Genomic DNA, 15,886 nt, shown 5'->3' on the forward strand with positions numbered 1-15,886 from the left:
TTTTTTTTAGGGGAAAAGGTCCTGATTTACCCCTAAACTTTATGATTTGGAGCTGATATACCCTCCGTTTAAAAAATGGCTCATATATGCCCCTGCCGTTATAGAAATGGCTCATATATGCCCTTTTACTTAACAGAAATTTTTTAAATAAATTAAAAATTCATTTTTTTTACTTTAATTTAAGAAAATGTCATGTGGCTTTTAAAATACCCACCTTCCACTCCACCATACCACCCGACCCAATTGGAAACAAAAAATCTCACCCACCCAAATTAACCTAACTCATTTCATTTCGTTATTTCCACACTCAAATGAAACCAAAAAAAATTGTGAGGGTTCCAGTGAGCTCTACAATCCTGAGTTCGGGTGATATTTGAGAAACGAATATTCAAAACTTCGATTTATCGGTGAAATGGAAGGCAAAATAAAAATAAAACGTCAAACTGCCTCTTTAGAAACTTAAGCGGCCGCAGTAGTGCCCTTCTTCCTTGGATCTGCCTCAGTTCCTAAAGTGCCCACAAAATAATAAACCCAGTTATTTATCAAGCATTTAACATACCAAAGTTTGCAAGCATCAAATATTATTACAAGAGATGCGTTATGCATCCTATATATTGCACATTTAACGTTTACTTTGTTAGGGTCTATAAATTGATCCATCTTAAATAGAAACTAGGTAAGCTTATATACCGTAAATCCACAACTTAAGCATAAAGTGAGTGATAATCTATCTCTAAACAAACATGTTCATTTAGTGTGAAAAAGATCAATGGATAAGAAAGAACAAATTGCTTGAGAAATGTACCAAGCAGAGGGCACCCCCGGATAAAGAGAGGAAACACAATCTGGTAAAAAAGAAACCCTCGAATTGGAAAAGGAGATAAATGTATGCCCAGAACAAAGCCATCAAGAAATCATTCTCGTCCTTGTATAGCCGAAAGAAGAGGCAATTAAGGGAAATATTTATTTAACTGTATTCATGTCCTAAAATTAGCAATCTTCACTCAAAATGAGACCGGATACTAACAAAAAAATTATTTTTGTTTCTGTTGAGGTGGAAACCATGAAATGAAATGGGTGAAGTTAATTTAAGCGGGTGGGTTTTTATTGTTTCCAATTGGGTTGGGTGGGTATGGTGGAAAGTGGGGTATTTTAAAAGCCACATGACATTTTCTTAAATTAAAGTAAAAAAATGAATTTTTAATTTATTAAAAAAAATTCTGTTAAGTAAAAGGGCATATATGAGCCATTTCTATAACGGCAGGGGCATATATGAGCCATTTTTTAAACGGAGGGTATATCAGCTCCAAATCATAAAGTTTAGGGGTAAATCAGGACCTTTTCCCCTAAAAAAAATGAGACATCTAAAAGAGTTATTTTCCACTGAGAACACCCTTTGTATAAAAAAAGAGATTAAAATTAAAATATAGTAGTGATAAAATTAAAATAAAGTAGGAAATTCATGATAAATTCTAAAATAAAAATGTTAAATGGAGAGAAGAAGTATCTTCATAAATAATAATGGAGTTAGAATTCAAATTTAAAGTGTTGTATTATTATTTACTTTCTTCGTCTCAATTGATGTGACATATTTTAACTTTCAAAATTAGAAGTAATTTTATTTTATCTTTTAAATTGTCATTTATTATTGTAGTACCCTAACCTCCCCCCAACCCAAGCAGTGGGAACCGGACTCGACGACTTCAAATTAAACCCTGGCAGTACATGAACTTTGAGAAAAGAGTAGAAATAAATTTTGCAATGGCCCTTTCTTTTTTGGATAATAAATAAATAAGACAAACGCATATTTACTGTTTTTATTTTTCTGTGCCAAATTGATCCTTATCCATTTCAAGCACGTAGTTTTGTGAGAGACAGAGTCAAAAGATTTTAATTTTATGAATTTAAAATAATTAGGGAAATTTAAGTGTACACAATTGAATTCTAAACATAAAATTTATATATGTTCAATTAAAAAAGTTAAATATAAAAGCAAAAATTATTGAATTCGGTGAATTGTTATACTCCCTCCATTTCATATTAATTGAATTTTTGAGGCATTTTCCATTTTTCAAATTAACTTAATTGTTCAGTTTTCAAGACTACTTTTAGAGTGTTCTTTCAATTTTATCCTTCGTTTGAATTTCAATGTGATGACTTCAATAAATTTGACAATAATTAATAAGGGTAAAAATGGAAAACTATATTCAATTTATGTCTTAATCTACTTCTCTTAAAGGGTGTGAAACACCTCAAAAATTCAATTATTATGGAATGGAGGGAGTATCAACTTCTAACTCCATACCTAATGGCTAATTGTGCATGTTATAAACAGAGATGGATGCCAAAAAAAATTATAATCTACATGAGTTCATCATAATTTTTATAATTACGGGTTTAAATACATTTACTAGAAAAATGATATTTTTGACTCATTAAGTAACAATAGAAACATTTCTGGACCAAACTATTTGTAGTAGGGATATTGTTGGACCAAAATCATTCACATCAGACATTTTTAGATCAAATTTTAACAGAGTATATTTTTATTCAATTTCACATATTTTAAAGAGCATTTTGAACCCTATTAGAACTTCCCTTCACATTCTCAACAAATTCTATATAAACCTTTCTCATTAATTCATTAACAACTACTTTGAGGTTCCTTTGAACTTCCAACTGCAACTTTTGCTTTTGGTTTAAGAAATTTAGGTAAGAAAAGAGTTGGTAATCTAACATAGAAAAGATATAGTAGTTCAATAGAATATGGAGGCAAAGTTGCAGAATATTGTTCTCAACTCTTAATTTTTTACTATATATAATTTCACCCTTTGAAGTTGTTGCATTTGTACAGGAGTTCCCTGTTTACTCAAAATTGTTAAACCAATCAAATACTACAGCTGAGAGTAAAAAAAATTCAAATTGAATGTAGAAGTTCATTGATCTGCATTGATCCCGAAAATTCGAACCTTGTGCATGTTGGGAAATTTGGCAACCACCAGAATGAAAACTGCAAATGTGTTGAAGAACAGCATTGGGTGTTGATAGTCAGTTGTATGGGAAGCTATCAAGTACCTATTCAAAGAAGAAAGTATTACAAGTTTAGAACATATTTGTAAAGGCAAAAGGTGAAATCGTCTTAAACAAGCACAAATCAATTAAATTGAAGTATCTTTTTTCTCCAGGAAATGAGAAAAAGAGGGACTATGGTGTATCTGTTGGCAGAGACAAGACAAATGGCAAACAATTCATGTCCTATCAACACCATTAGAACTATATTAACTTTATCAGAGAACAAGCTATCACATGAGAGCTCCAGTTCATTGTAAAGATGGGAAAAAAGTTTCATGCAGAACCAGTAAGCAATATGATGAAACTCTTTTTCTTCTCATAGATAAGTAATACGCAAACACATTATGAGCACTATTTAGATATCCACACCATCATTCATCCACACTCGTGGAGGCATAAGTAGATCTGAATCCGAAACATATTGCACTTCTACATTTCAACGTAGGAGAGTGTTTTTATTAATGAACATAAACATAGTAGAGCGTGTTTTGTCCAATAATGTGCCAAGAACACTTCGCTAAAATGTTATATTTTGACTTTCACCACATAATAAAGTTGATTGGAACCAACATCTATGTTTCCTAACATATACATAAATCGAACAAATCACTTGTTTAACATAGATAATGTGTTGAAGTCATAAAAGCTCAAGCTAAAAAGATCTCATAACAACCAAATCAAAATATATTGTTTAAATTGATAGGTTATCGGATTACTTAATTTAATATTATGGTTTCTAATACGGCTTCCATCAAAAAATGTTTATAGCATTAGGTCTGGAAGATTATCTCAGATTAAGGTGATACTTTGTTGGATAAACTACTAGGAATCTATTGCAAAAATGCTTTTAGCACAATTATATGCATACACTTGTTGAGAGTTACGACGAAGATATACAAAATTACTAGTTTCTCATCATTTTTTCCTGTAACGGTGTTGACTCATAGGCGTATCCAAGATTTCAGAAGGATGGGTGCACTATTACAAAAAAAAAGCATCTAAAATATAAATTTGATCTGTTTGACCTTTAGGTTCTTAATATGAACCGTCAAATTTTTAAAATTATAGGTCCAAAATACATGATATTACTAGTTTTAAATTTTAATATACACATTTGATTTGATTATATAATTTTTTTAGGAATTTTCAATGCAACACTCTTGAACTTTAATATATTAAAGCAAAAAAAATAAAGAAAAATTAGTTGAAACATCAAAAGTGTTACCGATAACCACTTGGAGAAGTGCTACTAAAAAAAACAATATAGATATAAGATTTAAATTTCTATCATCACTTAGAGAGATGCACCCAATCATCATCGTATTTTTATATAGTAGATTGAGAGTGGGTTCACACATCTATATTTAAGTATTTTTAAAAAAATATAACACTACTATATATGGTCTAGAGAGGGTAGCATGGGTTCAGGTGAACCCACGGAACCCCCTCTAGATACGCCTCTGCAGTCAAAGGCACACTTAAGTCTGGAAGCGACGGTCAAAACGTGTTGAGCACTTCGCCTCGCTTTATGTATGCTTCAGTGTCGTCATCAACGTTCTACGACATAATTTTCCTTGCCAATGAGTCTCTTCTGAAGAGGTGACACTAAACAATTAATATTTCACTTTATCTTAATCTTTTTTCAAATTTCTTTGTCCTTATATTTGTCGTTCATGTTTATAAAAATTAGTTTTGGACTAAACATATATATTTGCATTTTTTTCTCCCTTTGCACCTGTTTTCATTAATGTCTACAATTTATTTGCACTTCAAGCCCCAACAGACTTTAGAGCTTTTTTGCGCTTTTCGCCTTTGATAACAAGTCCGACAGTTCATATAGAACCAGTTGGACTGATAGTTTAACCAACAGCAACTATGCCTCAGTCCCAACCTTTTGGTTGACACCCTTGCTAGTACCTTTTCTAGTTCAATATTATCCAGTCCTAGATCAAAAAAATGCTTGAGTTAACAGGTCTAAGGTGATCTCAACTTTAGCAGGAAAATGTTATCATAGAAACCAACACAATCATGGTCCAAAAGTATTTTCCCTTACAGTCCATTATTGCAGACTTTCCAGGTTCCTTCTTTTTTTCCTTTTAAGCAGATGTCAATGAATATCAAAGGTTGTTTCATTTTTCTTCCTTCCTTTTACAGTAGAACTCACTGCTGGTCTGCTACAGAAACTAGCCATCAGACATTATGCTGTTTCACAGCATTCAGTCCTCTCTCATTATTGATTAGTCTCGCTGTGTCACAATAGACGAAGCTTTACATATAACTCTTTTGTGCTTATATTATTGGGAATTCCTTTTAGAACATCTGGCTTACATATAGGTCAACATCAAATTAAGGCACCAAAGACCTCAAACTCGTCCGGAAATGGAGAATGAAATAAATAAAGAAAAGCAACAAAGTCTTTCATACAGCTAAACCAATGTCAATAAGTTCACTTCTTTAACTCAAAGGCTCTAACCAACTTTTCCTATGACGGAGAAAACCATTGTTTCCTACTTCAATACTCGGTTAATAATGGGTTTTTCCGTGGATAAGACAAAGTACTTTATTTTAAAAATTGTACAAGAAGGTACCAAAAAGTTTACAAGGGATCCAGGTTTAATTAACTACACAAAAACAGAATTTAGAAAGTACGTGGTGGATAATGGTTTGTCCTTCTACTCTTCTCCACTTAAATACCAAACTTGGTTTACAGCAGGCTTCAATCTTGTGACGTGCGCCTCAAATTCTTAAACTAACTTATGCCCCATATTACCAATTTTGTGTTAGAAAAACTTTTATCCTGGCTGACACTCATAAGTCCATTCTGCTACAACCTCCATACACATATTTTCTATAATATAGGCTTAGTTCACTAGGATTGTAAATAAGTACCCCATTATTTACTCCACGACATTTAGGGATTGCTTAGTTCTTTGATTACTTATATAGAGATTATAATTTGGGATTGTCATGAGGAACTATAATGCATTGATTGTTATACCATGAATGATAACACGTGGATTCTTATCATTGCAAGCACAAACCTATTGCTGACATCACAGCCGAAAGCTGCAACCAATGATTTACACAATGGAATGAATACTTACAGCACCACAGGAACAACTGTCAGAAACTTCCTATTGGGAGTAAGCTGCTTGCCATTATCCATTTGCTCCCACCATGTCAATCTGTTGTAGATACCCTGGTCTTCAGCAAATGGTGTTCCCTTCTTCCAGTGAAAACAGTGATATGTGACCTGAAGGAAAACAGACAAGAGAAGTTATGCACAAATGAGACAGAAAAGGCAGCTAGGTGCACAACTAGCTTCCCAACTCTGCTATGTCATCTGGTAGTTTTAAGGATTTTATAGAAATATCAAAATTTAGCATCAAAAAAGGAAAATCAAATGAGTGCCTACTACATTTCTTAGGTATTAAGTATCTCAATATTTTCCAGAAGAATATAACAGAGTACAGAAGTGAAATCTATTGCTACAAAAGGGAAGCAAGAAAAGCTTAAACCACTATAAGGGAAAGGTACTAATGCCATAATGGATGATGATACATTTCATACACTGATGAAGGTTTTAATTTAGCCAAAAAAATATCTCTTTTGAAAAATATTCCCAAGAATAAAGGTACTGACTCACTATATACTCCTCATACCACAAGACTGGTGAAATTTGAGAAATCACAAGGACCATATGCATGCACCATAATGACCTATAAACGACAGCCTAGTGCACTAAGTTCCTCTATGCATGTCCCAGAATGAACTATAAAGTGCAGCATGGTGTACTAAGCTCCCACTATATACGAAGTCCATGGAAAAACCGGACCACAAAGAATCTATTATACGCAGTCTTACCCTGCATTTACACAAAATGTTGTCTCCACTACTCAAACTCATGACCTCATGGTCACAAGTCACCAACTTTACCAAAATGAACTATAATTCAATCAAATTGGAAGCAGAAAACAAATATCTGGGCTTTAAGTAGCCATAGATAGGTTTTTCAATATTATCATACAGCTCTTCCAACAGAAAGAGAGTCTAAGATCCATTCCCTCCCAAAATCCCAGATCTCAAAAACCAAAACACAGTCAACTAATCATAAACGCATATTCCAAGACCAGATCAATACCTAAAATCGTTTCAAAAACACAAAAAATTAGAGAAAATTAATACGTACAAGGAAATGAGCAAGATTGACAATAGTCCAGGCCATGCCTGATGAGGACCCAAAAACAGACATCACAACGAGCCATGAGAACAACAGAATGAATATGTAAATAGTCCAAACTCCAGGATACGTGAACCACTCAGTATTCCGATTCAGATCCGTCGTTGGAGCAGCCCTCACATACAAATTCGCCATCCAAATGGATCGAACAATACTTTTTAGAAAAAAAAAATCAATACAAATTTGAAGAAAAAAGCTTGAATGAGATGGATATGGCGATTAATATCGCATTAGTCTGAGTATTTGATCAACGAAAACAGAGACTCACGAAAACAGGAGGATAGCTGGCTGCTATGGGCAGGGGTGGTGGGACCGCTGAGCCGTAGAGGAGAAATTCATCTCAGCTTCTTTTTGACAAATGATTGTTAATCCATATTTTTAGTCATTAACTCTTTTTTTAATCTCACTTAATCACAATAAAAAGTAAAGTAACTCTAATTAATTGAATAATTTTTGTAGTAATAGGTAACCTTAACCCTACACATAGGGGTGTTCACGGGTTGGTTTGGGTCGGTTATTGGTCAAAACCAAAACCAAACCAACTTAATCGGTTTTAAAATTATCAAAACCAAACCAAACCAAATATAATATACATTTATCGGTTTGGTTGTTTTCGGTTTTGATTTGATTTGGTTCAGTTATTAACCATACATAAAAATAAAAGAAATAATTCATTCAAAACATGAAAAAAGTGACAACAATCCATTCAAACGAAAAAATAGTTAGAATGACTGGCATTACAAAACTTTCGATCATTGAATTTACTGAATAAAACTTCAAATTTCACTATTTTGGCATAGAAGGAAGAGACGATGACATTTTCAGTCACACAAAGAATTTCCATAGACACTTATATACATGAAACCAATAAGAAAAAATATTACTCACCTTGGACATTTTTTCTTTCATAAGTAAATTATAAATAAATTTTGATGAAACATATATAAAATCTTTAAAATTGTTTATGAATATAATATATTATGTATGTATAATAATAAAATTTATGTATATAACTTGTTGGTTCGGTTCGGTTATTTCTTCGATTTTTTCGAACAAAACCATAACCAAACAAAATATTATCGGTTACTTAACAATACTAAAACCAAACCAAACCAAACCCAAATTAAATAGATTCATTTAATCGGTTTGGTTTGGTTTTTCGGTTTGGATCGGTTTTATCCAAACCATGAACACCCCTGCCTACACACAATGTATTGCCAATTATTTTTTGTCTATTTAAAATAAACATGTAGACACTTAAACTATCAAAAAGTTGAACAAGTAGACACACACGTCCTATGTGGTAGGACATGATGTGCATCCTACGTGCGTCACATTGGACGCATGTGTCTACTTGTTCAACTTTTGAATAGTTTAAATAGGACATAAATGTCACCTAATGCCAAATTAAATAACATATTTATGTATTATGCCAATTTAAAACGAAAAAAGATCAAAATGCCTTTAAATTGTATAAAATTGAACAAAAATGCCCAGCTAACAGTTTGGTAAAATCAAAAAATCCCTTGTTGTCAACAATTTGGTTCAAATTTATGAATGCTGTCAATATTTTGGTGTAAAAATACCCCTATTATTACTTTTGGATCAAAAATGTTTTTTTTTTCTAATAAACATGTTGTTTCTTTTTTCTTAAACACATTCTTTCTTAATACTAGCAAGTATGTACTAGAATTTAATATTAGAAGTCTTGCTTTAGAACTTATTCCTTGTGAGAAAATGTTTGCATTCATCTCAGAGCAACAAATTAATGCAATTAAACTTTGTTGCCTATTGGCCCTCAGTCAATATTGGCTGCTTTTACTCTAAACAAATGGAAATGAGTAGCAAGATGAATGTTTTCACAGCTTAGCAAATTCAATCAACATGACTTATCAGGACATATCATTTTGCTGGAAAAAAACCAGTCCTCCTATTTACAAAAACTAATCCCAAACTCCTTCAATCACATTTTCGCCGCTTTTTAGCCGGTGTATCTGTTTGATTTAGAGTAACCTCTCTTGTATCACAATGGTTCTCATTTTTGCGTCTCTTCGAGCTTTTGCAATTATTGAATGAAGTCAGTTCCTCCACTTTCACCTTAGTAACATCAGTCCTCACACCAATGTCTGTTGCATACCTGGTCAAACAATACATTCCAGCGGTTGCTATGACTAAGCCAGCCGGACTTGTCATGAATAACTTCAGAGGCGACGAAGCAATAGCTGCCAAAGGAGCACCTATAACAGAGGCAGCTTGACCACTCCTTCCAAGAGCTCCTTGGTCAAGAACAAGAAGACCTGTTTTGCAGTATAAGGCAAAATCTTCACAGTTATTCTTGAAGACATCATAACTTCCAAAACCGTTTTGAAGCAAGTACATGGCTCTATGGATCACTGCTTCTGGAGGATCAGATTGTGCAGTGGTGCATGTCCCACCTCGAAGTTTAGTAAGAAAAACTGAAGGGCTGGCTCCATAGTCAAAGCGGTACAATAGCCCCTCCTCACCCAGGAAACAATCCAAGCAAGAGAGAACCACCCCACTTTCCTTTTGTTGAAATCCACAGTCAGGAATATTCGTACAGGTTGAAGACACATTTGTACTCGAAGCTGACGAGCAATTTAAGGGAGCAGAGAAGAGAATTGGGTCTCCTGAAACAACATTTTGGTCACGCGTAAAATGAACAACTTTGCTTCCACCAACGTAGATTCCTGTTCATGAATTTCAGACATTCAAAAATACTTTGTCAAGTGACACCAGCTACTGATCAGATACCAGAATATATATCACTAAATATGGTTGAATAGCTCAATTCGGTTGCAATACATATTGACATATAGATGACTGACAGTCTGACAAGAAAACAAATAACAGGAGATAACGTTTACTGTGCTTCATCCACTAATTACTAGAAAGTGTTATCATGGTAATATATCAACATCAAAGATGAAGTTAGAGTGATTTCCTCATAATGACCTGTTATGCAAGACTCAAGAGACGTGCATGTTAACAATGTGATGTAGAGTATTAACATGACACGCGGATCAGATATTTCCTACTGCTGAATTTTATCTTTTTCATCAGTAGATAATTTTATTGTTGATACAAATGTACCGAGGAGGTATTGAATATATCAAGAGTATCCGGCTGGCTCCTTTTATAATTGAAAGAGAGTCCATGAGCTTCAGGATGTTTTTCTTTGTCATTTACAAAGTTTCCTAAATTAATTTTGAAGATATCTGAACTTTACATGGGCATATTCGCCTGAGGCTTTCGGACAAGACTAGAGGTTCTGTATTACGGGTCAATCCTACTCTACTAGCGCTAATAGGGCTATGAATGACCCAGTATCGAATACTGGTAATAATATCAGCCGAAACATCTAGAAGGGTTCGCTTATAGTAATTGACTAAACTACTGGCCTTTCCCCCTCAATAATCTACTCTTCTTTCTCAATTTCAAAAAAAAGTAATCTACTTTTCTTTCTATCCAAATTGTCCAAAGTATATAGAGGTATAGTGCTACTACAAAAATATCATCTTAGCAAAAAGTAAAATAATAGAAATTTCAGAAGCAGCTCCTGAAGAAGGATGTACCTTCTCGAGAATTGTGTGATCGCTTGTTTCTTTTTCTTATGCTTAATCCACTACGATTTAAACGAAGTTAAATACGCTCGTAAAGTCGTAAACGACTCACGTGCAAAAGCTAAGGACCACTGAGATTATAGAACACCATATACTCCTTTGTCAAAAAAAATAGAACACCATATACTCTCTAAGGCAAGTTTATCAATCTTATTTTCAGCAATGTAGGAGATCCAAATGTTTGTCTAGATGAAAGCAGTATGATTTCATTTTTGACAAGTTCCATAGGTGTTGAACTGGGGAGCAAACGAGTTTAAATGAATAGCCTAACACATTAAGATTGTTTCCATATCAACTAGCACGGAACATATTGGAGGCAGTGGCGAAGCTAAAGGGAGCGAAGGGAGATCAATTGAATCACCTTTCCAAAAAATTGTATTGCAGAAATAGGGTAAAAACATTTCTTTGGTTATATATGAACTGTTGAGTACCCTTGACTTGAGAAAAGAATCTAGTGTAGTGGGAAAGGGGTTCAAAAATTGCCTTTTAAGTCAAGTTCAAATCCTAGGTGTGACTAATAATTTTTTTAAATCCCTTTATGAAGTTTTGACAATTTATGTAAGCATAGTAATTGTACATTCATTTCTGCAAATACAATAAAAATGTTACAAAAATGAAGAAATGTTCATCCTGTAATACAAGTGAGTTCTCAATTTTTATGCACATGCACCCCCAAAATGGCGTGGACCTCAAGATTTGTTAATGTCCGTTACATTATTTTTAGAATGTGTCACCAAGGCTTAAAGGTAAGTTCTACAGAATGGTGATTAGAACAACATTGTTGTATGGAGCAGAGAGTTGGTCGGTCAAGAACGTCCGCATTCAGAAGATGAAGATAGTAAAGATTAGGATGTGGCATACTAGAATAGATATGATTAGGAATAAAGTTATACTGGGTAAGGTGAGAGTGGCTTCCGTGGCGGACAAGATGAAGGAAGCGACGCTGAGATAGTTCAGTTATGTGAATAGGAGGTGTGAGGATGCGCCAATAAGGAGGCATGAGAGGTTGTTTGTAGCCAGAATTAGTAGGGGTAGAGGTTGGTTGAAGATGAACTAGGGTGAGGTGATTGGACGGGACATGTCATAGCTTTAGCTAAATGGGGACATGTCATAGCTTTAGCTAAATGATGACATGATGATTAGGATAAAAGGTTAATAGGTAGTCCATTGTTGTCACAAAGACACTTTGTGTGGGAGAGGTAAGGCGTTAATCCTCCTCCTCTCATCTTCTCCTTTTTAATAGCATTATTTAGTAATCACATAGTTTCTTATTCTTCAATGTATATTACTATTTGTTACTTCATTTGTATTGTATCTTGCTATTTTGCTATCATTTTTTTCCTTGCATCGAGTATTTTTCTTTTGAGCCAAGGGTCTATCGATAACAACTTTTCTACCCATAAAGTTAGGATAAAATTTACGTACATCCTACCCTCCTCAAACTCCACCACAAGAATGAGAAATTACTTAGGAAAAGGAAGTCCACAAAGAGGAATAACACTCCAACTTTTTTGTGGATTTCAATTGTGTCCATCTGCCAAATTCATTCACAATTGACAATGAAGGCTGTTTGTATTTCCCCAATCATCTCTCTAATCTAAGTCCCATATGCTACTGTACAGAATTACTTATTAAAATTTAAAATGTGTTCTACTTTAAACAGTAGGGCTGGCTATCCAAACCATTCATCGTGTACTCAAACCAACGAACAATTGAAATGGTGAAAAGGGTTGCAGACTGAGACTGACCGTGATGAGAGTAAGCGAAGACAGTTCTCCAAGTGTAGATATGGTCACCTGATGCTATCTCGCTCCTTTCTACTTTGTGAGTGAGCAGACCCATCTCTTTCCCTCTCTGCAATCGCCAGAGTTTGATGAAAATGGCGATAATTATTCGACTGGGAGAGGGAAACCGCTGCGCCGCCCGTTACAAGCTGGTCCGATCTGGTTTTCTCTATCCTTTTCGAAACTCCATTAATTTGAAAACACTGGAATCCAAATATTCTATATTAATTCTAATTAAAAATAGAAAAATACTTATCACTTCTAATATATATTTTCAATAAAGTCATTGGAGTACAAAATTTGGATTTAATGGATAATAATTTTTTTCTTTTTTATAATAAAGTTTGGCATATTCAAGTCATTAGTAGCAATAATATGCTTCATTTTACGGTCCGTTGAATGAAATTATACTTATATTTTTTTAAATCGCTGAGGTTAAAGTTCTTTGCATAAGGGTAATTTGAAGAAAAGTAGTGGAGAGCGAGAACAACCGAAAAAATGGCTAGAGAATTTAATTTCTCGAGACATGAATTTCGTTAGTATAAACCTGAGTTATTTGTAAAAAAATGGACAGAGTTCAAACCTGATAAGTTTTTAAATACTTAAAGAACTAAAATCGATAAATGTATAGTTAAGCGATTAAAATGGATAAATATATAGTTCAGGGACTAAATCTGACAAGTTTTCGAATAATTGAAGAACTAAATCCGACAAAAATATAGTTAATGGACCATTTTTAGACCTACTCCTATAATTTTTAGGGACCATTTACGGCATTTTCTCTATTTTCACAAGTATAATACTAGTAGAAAATGGAATTACTTTTATTTTGATATTCTATATAAATTTGATAACTTTATTAAATTTAGTCGAGTGATTAAACATCTATATTACTAGTTGAGGGTTTGAGTCTTGTTTCGGATTGAGGAATACTTAACCAATAAAATTGCACCCACAGGCGGAGATGGCAAGAATCGAGCTAGGGGATTCAAATTCCCTTAAGTAGAAAATATACTATTTATACATATTTAAAATTATTTTTTAGATGTTGAATCATCTTTGACCTCTTAGTAAACATACTTTTTATGTTTCGAACCCCTAAGTAAAAATTATGATTCCAACGGTACTTGTAGCAATAATGATAACAATGGAACTCGTGGAATAAATTGAGATTCATATAGCTAATCTCACATGGAACTGAGGCATACTAAACCAACAAAGTTGCATGAAGGAGTGAAGCTAGCAGGGGCTGAGGGGTTTCAAATCTCCTTCGACGTGGAAAATTATATTATTTATATATAATTAATTAATATTTTATATATAGAGAGAGAAGTAAATGTTGAACTCCCTTTGACCTTTTTATGTATTTATTTTTTCTATTTTGAATTTCTTAATGAAAAATCTTGATTCCGGCACTAATTGCAACAAGAATGGTAACATCGGAAATCATGTAAGAAGTTGAGATTCAACCGATTTTGTTTCAATCACATGCAATATTGCTATTTTTAGCTGGTGTATCTGTTTGATTGAGGGTGACCATTATAATCAAAATGGTTCTTATTGATGGATTTTCTTCACGCTTTTCTTATTACGGAAGAAAGTTAGTTCCTCCATCTCAAAGTTGATCAGATCAACTATTTGAATATAATTGTCAAAAAGGCGTGTAACAACTTAATTTGTTCATAAAATTTCATCCACGTGGCAGCTCGACTCATTATTTCGAGGCATGATTTTCTTATCTCAAAAATGACTTGAAAATTATTTTAGGTTGCAAATTTATATCTCAGCTTTAGTATGTCATGTAGAAAATGTGTATCGACTAGTTCAACTTTATACATGTTTAAATCCCTATTTGTACACACCAAAAGTTAAAGGACAAAGAAGTCAATTGCGACAAAGTTAAAAGAAACGGTATATATTACGTCTAAAACATTATAACACAAAATATTCAACTAACATATATCATAAAGTAACTAGATACGTACTATGATAAAAAAAGAACCAACATCATATCATAACAAAATAGTTCCCATAAGTACAACAATAATACATTCTTTATACATATACACTCGTGATAAATATAATTTTATACAACAATGATACAAATTTCATACACATTCTATACAATAATTGTACAGTTTCTATACATATCCTATACCAATACATATTATATACACATCCTATACAAATATATATTCTATACAACAATAATACAGTTTCTGATTACGAAAGGAAGTTAGTTTCTCCACTTTCACCTTTGTAGCATCACTCATAGTCATCGTGATACTAATGTCATTCATCAAGAAGACCTCTCCAATATTTTGCTCTGTGAAATGGATAACTTTGCTCCCACCAACATAATTTCCTGCTCATGTAGTAGATTGCCTCTTCGATCAACTTTTTTGATATTAATAGGACATTCTATACCTTCTTTGTGACAACAAAATGGATAATTGAAGATTGTTTAAATAAAATCTTATACAACCATGAATGTATTATATACACATCTTATACAAATACATGTTCTATACACATCCTATACAAATACATAATCTATACACATACTATACAAATACATATTCGATACACTTCCTATACAAATACATAATCTATACACATCCAATACAAATACGTAATCCATACACATCCTATACAAATACATAATCCATACACATCCTATATTCCTATACAAATACATATTCTATACAACAATTATACACTTTCTATACACTACCTATACAACTACATATATATTCTATACAACAATTATACAATTTCTATACACTACCTATACAACTACATATATATTTTATACAATAATTGTACAATTTCTATACAATTGTATTTGTTTGGTTGTGTCTTTTTTCCGATGTAAAGAGCCTCTCTATTTATTATTGTTTTTGTTTTCCTAAATTCATTCGAATTGTTTTGGTTGGTTTCTCAATTAGTTTTGGTTTCGAAAAAGAGCTATTCATGGAAATAAAATAGTTTCGAAAGGCTTTACACATTTTCCCAAATTGAGTCAAATTAGAAGGTAAATTTTTGTTCAATACTCCCTCTGTCCACTTTAGATTGTCATGTTGCGTTTTTCAAAAATTAATTTGACTAATTTTCATAGTAAAATTAGATTTCATAAATTCGATATTTTA

The 15,886-nt window shown here is 33.1% G+C and overlaps 2 protein-coding genes across 2 annotated transcripts; both read right to left on the bottom strand.

The window, feature by feature from the left end:
* Positions 1 to 2,778: 2,778 nt before the first annotated feature.
* Positions 2,779 to 7,662, bottom strand: LOC102583143 (uncharacterized protein C119.09c-like). Its single transcript, XM_006360662.1, has 3 exons — positions 7,262 to 7,662; positions 6,177 to 6,325; positions 2,779 to 3,075 (listed from the first exon to the last, which is right to left on the bottom strand). The coding sequence occupies exons 1-3, from the start codon at positions 7,445 to 7,447 to the stop codon at positions 2,937 to 2,939; spliced, it is 474 nt and encodes a 157-aa protein (XP_006360724.1). The 5' UTR covers positions 7,448 to 7,662; the 3' UTR covers positions 2,779 to 2,936.
* Positions 7,663 to 9,134: 1,472 nt separating this feature from the next.
* Positions 9,135 to 12,964, bottom strand: LOC102583473 (uncharacterized). The gene is made up of 2 exons (XM_006360663.2): positions 12,702 to 12,964; positions 9,135 to 10,020 (listed from the first exon to the last, which is right to left on the bottom strand). Exons 1-2 carry the CDS (start codon positions 12,793 to 12,795, stop codon positions 9,272 to 9,274), a joined length of 843 nt encoding a protein of 280 aa, XP_006360725.1. The 5' UTR covers positions 12,796 to 12,964; the 3' UTR covers positions 9,135 to 9,271.
* Between the last annotated feature and the right edge of the window lie 2,922 nt (positions 12,965 to 15,886).

Source organism: Solanum tuberosum, unplaced genomic scaffold, assembly GCF_000226075.1.
Source record: "Solanum tuberosum cultivar DM 1-3 516 R44 unplaced genomic scaffold, SolTub_3.0 scf00331, whole genome shotgun sequence".
Classification (NCBI taxonomy): Eukaryota; Viridiplantae; Streptophyta; class Magnoliopsida; order Solanales; family Solanaceae; genus Solanum; species Solanum tuberosum.

Bases quoted from the DNA above. Each gene is read 5' to 3' on its own strand.
- LOC102583143 (XM_006360662.1), bottom strand. From the start codon at position 7,447: ATGGCGAATTTGTATGTGAGGGCTGCTCCAACGACGGATCTGAATCGG. The intron at 6,326-7,261 runs GTACGTATTAAT...GTTTTCCTTCAG, and splicing joins TCAATCTTGCTCATTTCCTT to GTCACATATCACTGTTTTCA. The intron at 3,076-6,176 runs GTAAGTATTCAT...TTCTTTGAATAG, and splicing joins ACAGTTGTTCCTGTGGTGCT to GTACTTGATAGCTTCCCATA.
- LOC102583473 (XM_006360663.2), bottom strand. From the start codon at position 12,795: ATGGGTCTGCTCACTCACAAAGTAGAAAGGAGCGAGATAGCATCAGGT. The intron at 10,021-12,701 runs GTCAGTCTCAGT...ATTCATGAACAG, and splicing joins CTTCGCTTACTCTCATCACG to GAATCTACGTTGGTGGAAGC.